The sequence below is a fragment of the Lipotes vexillifer genome, unplaced genomic scaffold (genome assembly GCF_000442215.2).
Source record: "Lipotes vexillifer unplaced genomic scaffold, Lipotes_vexillifer_v1.1 scaffold397, whole genome shotgun sequence".
Classification (NCBI taxonomy): Eukaryota; Metazoa; Chordata; class Mammalia; order Artiodactyla; family Lipotidae; genus Lipotes; species Lipotes vexillifer.
Genome location: NW_006772681.1, coordinates 2,285,692 through 2,290,473, shown reverse-complemented (window position 1 = coordinate 2,290,473; position 4,782 = coordinate 2,285,692). Strand labels below are relative to the sequence as shown.

The 4,782-nt window shown below is 49.5% G+C and overlaps 1 protein-coding gene across 3 annotated transcripts in view; it reads left to right on the top strand.

Annotated features, from left to right (window-relative positions):
• Positions 1-3,241: 3,241 nt before the first annotated feature.
• RAB5IF (RAB5 interacting factor) overlaps positions 3,242-4,782 on the top strand; it is a 9,443-nt gene continuing 7,902 nt past the window's right edge. For 2 of the 3 annotated variants that reach the window (XM_007447741.1, XM_007447742.1), the window contains exon 1: positions 3,339-3,539. In XM_007447741.1, the coding sequence (XP_007447803.1) occupies positions 3,426-3,539 (114 nt within the window). In that variant the 5' untranslated portion in view covers positions 3,339-3,425. Of the gene's footprint in view, positions 3,540-4,782 lie in introns of all 3 variants that reach the window. The other variant, XM_007447743.1, reaches the window with a different exon arrangement.

Sequence of the window (4,782 nt, the reverse complement as noted above, 5' to 3'; positions counted from 1 at the left end):
AAAAAAAAAAAAAAAAAAAAAAAAATTAACTTCTATTATTTTAATAATAAAAGTTCAATAATTAACAATAAATTTATTATTTAAAGAATAAATTTATTATTTAAATTTATTTAATAATAAAATTATTAAATTTAATAATTATTAATTATCATTATTTATTATAAGTTTTATTCCAATTTTCTCCATCTTCACTGCCCCCACCAAATTTCACCCGGGTAACTTTAAGTCTTTAAACTAGTCTCCCGGGGCTTCCCTGGTGGCACAGTGGTTAAGAATCTGCCTGCCAATGCAAGGGACATGGGTTCGAGCCCTGGTCCGGGAAGATCCCACATGCCGCGGAGCGGCTGGGCCCGTGAGCCACGGCCGCTGAGCCTGCGCATCCGGAGCCTGTGCTCCGCCACGGGAGAGGCCACAACAGTAAGAGGCCCGCGTACCAAAAACAAATTCTTCATGGCCATCATCAAAAAGACAAGAAATAACAAATAACGGCGTGGTTGTGGAAAAAAGGGAATCCTTGTGCACTGTTGGTGGGGTTGTAAATTGGTACAGTCACTGTGGAAAACACTGCAGAGTATACTTAAAAATTAAAAATAGAACTACCATACAATCCAGCAATTCCACTTCTGAGAATATACCCAAAGGAAATGAAAACACGAACTCAAAAAGATATCTGCACCCCCATTTTCATAGCAGTATTATGTACAATGGCCAAGACATGAAAACAACCTAAGTGTCCATCGATGGATGAATGGATAAAGAAGTTGTGAGATACATACATACAAACATACACGAATATTATTCAGCCATAAAAAAGAGAACATCCTACCATTTGCCACATCATGGATGGACCTTGAAGGCATTATGCTAAGTGAAATAAGTCAGACAGAGAAAGCCAAATACCGTACGACCTCACTTACATGTGGAATCTTTAAAAAGTATAATAAAAATTTAAAAACGCGTAGCAAAAGCGGTCAGACTTGTGGTTATCAGAGGCAGAGGGCGAGGGGAGAGGGAAGTGGAGAAAGGTGGTCCAAAGATACAAACTTTCAGTTATAAGATAAATAAGTACTAGGGATGTAACATACAACATGATGACTATAGCTAACACTCTGCCATACAATGTATAGGAAAGTTAAGAGAGTAAATCCTAAGAGTTCTCAGGACAGGAGAATTTTTTTTTCCTTTTTCAGATTCTTCTTTCTTTTCTTTTTATTGTATCTATCTGAGAAGGTGGAAGTTAGCTGATCCTACTGTGGTAATCATTTCACAATATATGTAAGTCAAACCATCATGCTGTAGACCTTAAACTTATACAGTGATGTACATCAATTATTTTTCTATACCACTGGAAAAAATTATTCAGCATGATTCTCCTAGTCCTTCCCCAACTTGTGGCTTTATACCTCACCATTAGCCGACATGGTTTCATCTCCTGGAATGCCCTCTTCCCTTCCCCTCCCTCTCCCTCTTCTTGATTCCTATTCTTCCCTCAGAGTTCAGTCTTCCCTAACCCCCAGATCAAATTCCCCATTACAAACCTTTGCCACCAGACCCAGCAGACTAAAAACTTACCTCTTCTGTCTTTGACTCCAGGCTAGGTATTTTCCCAACATTCTATGACAGAATGATCTGTCTGTCTCCAGCACTGCATGCCACCAGGGAGTCTATAAAATAGGCTTTATATCAGTGGTGCACATCCAAACTGGAGTGAGCTGGTTAGGCTTTACCACAGTTTTGCATATGGGAGAGAAACTGTTCAGAGAAGGGAGGGCTGATAAGAACAAGATCCACGGGAAAGTTAGTACTAAAGTTGTACGTCCATGTCAGGTATATGGCTGTCCCACCAGGTCCAGACAAAGTAATGTCTGTTGAAGTGTGTATCATCTTTGGGGTCCAGCCCCACTCAACCTACTGAAACAGGATCTTGGGATTGGGTTGTGGGAGAAAACAACAGCTATGGTATTCTGAAAAAGTTTCCTAGGAGATACCATTGTTCACCTAAGGTGGAGAACTACACCTGAATGTCGACAGGTATGCAAAAGATGTTCTGACCTTATTGATATTCCTTAAGACTTCAAGTGTAAGATTAAAAGTGCGGATTTAAAAAAAAAAAAAAATAGGGCGGATTTTCTTTTTTTTTTTTTGGCCTCACCGCCTGGCTTGCAAGATCTTAGTTCCCTGACCAAGGATTGAACCTGGGGCCATGGCAGTGAAAGTGAGCGGGGCCCCAACCACTGGACCGTCAGGGAACTCCCCAGAGTGCGGATTTTGAAGTCAGACAGACCCAGGTAACAGTCGAGTGATTCTGAGCAAGTTTCTTTGCCTATATAAACCCACCACGTAGGATGATGGGCCTTGCTACACAGCACAGTGCAAATGGCACCACCTGGAGGGCTTACTGAAACGCTGGTTATGGGCCCCACCCACAGAATTTCTGATTCAGTAGGTCTGGGATGGGGGTCTCAGAATTTGAATCTTTAATCAAGTTCCCAGGTGATGCAGCTGCTGCTGGTCCAGAAACACACTTTTCGAACCACTAACCAAGCCCGTAGCGAGGCCACGACAGATGAATACCCAGATCTTCTGATAGCCAATAAAGTACTCTCGCAACTTTACTCCCCCGAGAAGTCCTCAGCTGGTTCCAACATGCTATACAGCCTTAGAAAATCACTTCCCCTTTTTGGATCTCAGGGCTCACATTTGTCACAAGAGGGTGCTAGGCATGAGGAGCCACTAAGTTATTACAGAAAAGAATTAACTCTGTGAACAAGGTCCTACGGGACTTGAAGGGTTAGGGGAGAAAACTAGCAAGGGCTAAATCCTGAGGGGCAACTTGGGGCTCCCAGGGAGCAAGGTTTGGGCTCGAAAGGACGCCTCGGGGAAGGTAGCGCCGCGTTCTGCCCCGCTGCTCGACGGGACAAGCTGTGGTGGATTGGACGACGCTCCTGTCCCAACCTCTGCTTTCGCCTCAGCCACCGTTCTTCAGTCTCCGCAGCACCTCCTCGCGCTCGTGTCGCCGTCCCTACCAAGATTGTCCCTTCCCTCTCACTCTACCACGGGGCTGGCGGAAGCGTGCCGTCACTTCCCCGCGCGTAGAGCGCTTGCGCCGAAGCGACCGTTGCTCTCCGTGTAGACGGCTGTGCGGCCACCGATTGGCTGCGTGGGCACGTCGGCGGGAGGACGCGCGGCGCTGCGTTGTTCCGCCCTCCGCGCTCCTGGTCTCGGCCGAGCTAGCAGAGCCCCGGTGTTCGGGTAAGTGGGGGCAGCCACAGGCGCGCCGCCGAACCGATCCGCTGAGCCTGTTGCTGCCGCCACCGCCACCGCCACCGCCACGCCCCGTGCGCCGTGACCCGCGATCCCAGACCCCGACCTCTTTTAGATCGGCCCGCGCGCCCCAGGCCCGACCCGGGCGGCGCGACGGGAGGATGAGCGGCGGGCGGCGGAAGGAGGAGCCGCCTCAGCCGCTGCTGGCTAACGGAGTCCTCAAAGTCTCCGTCTGGAGCAAGGTGCTACGGAGCGACGCGGCCTGGGAGGACAAGGTGCGGTGAGGCCTGGCGAGGGCGCACGTTCGAGGAGCCGGCTGGGACTCAGGGACGAATGGACAGGCCCGAGCCTGCCCCTGCCCCCGTCCGGGCGCTGCCGAGTGTTCGGGGTGGTGGGGCGGGTGGCCCAAGGGTGTCGGGGCGAACTCGGAGGGCCCGGCTGTCGGGCTCCGGGCTCACTACGGAGTGGCCTAAGAGTGAAGTCGCCAGGGTCACGCGGGGAGCAGCAAGGAGGGGGCGGAGCAGTTGCACTCCCGCGGGCAGGTCGGGTACCTGAACGGCGAGAGCGAGCTTAATTCGATTCGATCTCCGCCTTTTACTCCCAGTAGGATCTTGAGTAAGTGTCGAATTAACAACTTACCACCGTGGTTAGCACGAACAGGATCGGTAGCAGACTTCTACTGAGTGCTTGCTGTGTGTTGGGCGCCCTCTGTGCGTCATCTCACTCAAGTCTCCGAACAACTCTGAAGTGGGGTACCGTGGTGCGGTAAAGCGTTTAGCACATGGTGAGGCTCACTAAAGGTGAGCTGTCAGTGCTTTTCTGTTGAATGAGAAAACAGAATAAGTGTGAGAGTTGAGAGGGGAGAATGAGACCACCTTTCAGGGGTGACTGTGGTGTGTGTGTGTGTGTGTGTGTGTATACACGCGAGGGAGTGGGGGAGAAACCACCAGATATGTGTGAGGAATGGTTGGGGGACTTCAAGATGTCCTTACTGGTCACACGCATTCAGAAGATCCGAGTGTAAGCACTTCCCCAACTCTGCTCCATCGCGTGGAAGGAACCATCACAAATAGCTTGATTCCAGTTGGCCTGAAAAGAATGTTAGATTTGCAGTCTTCCCCCCCCCCTTTTTTTTTTGGACTGATGAAGTCGTTTTTCATCAGTTACTTTCATCAGTAGTTTTCCCTAGAGTTCCTGTAAAGGGGGGGATGGGAGGTACTTCCTGAAGGTGCCCTTGTCCTGCCCCCAGTGCTGCCCAGCTCTTGTAAAATCTTTCTGATTTGCTGTGTCATTTCTTTCCTTCTTTCTGCAGTCCAGGGCAGGTCAGAAACCTGAGTCTTCCGTGTTCTTGTATGAAAATTAGATATGCTGGCACCTGCCTCCTACACTTTTTTTTTTTTTTTTGCGTTACGCGGGCCTCTCACTGCTGTGGCCTCTCCCGCTGTGGACGCGCAGGCTCAGCGGCCATGGCTCACGGGCCCAGCCGCTCCGCGGCATGTGGGATCTTCCCGGACCGGG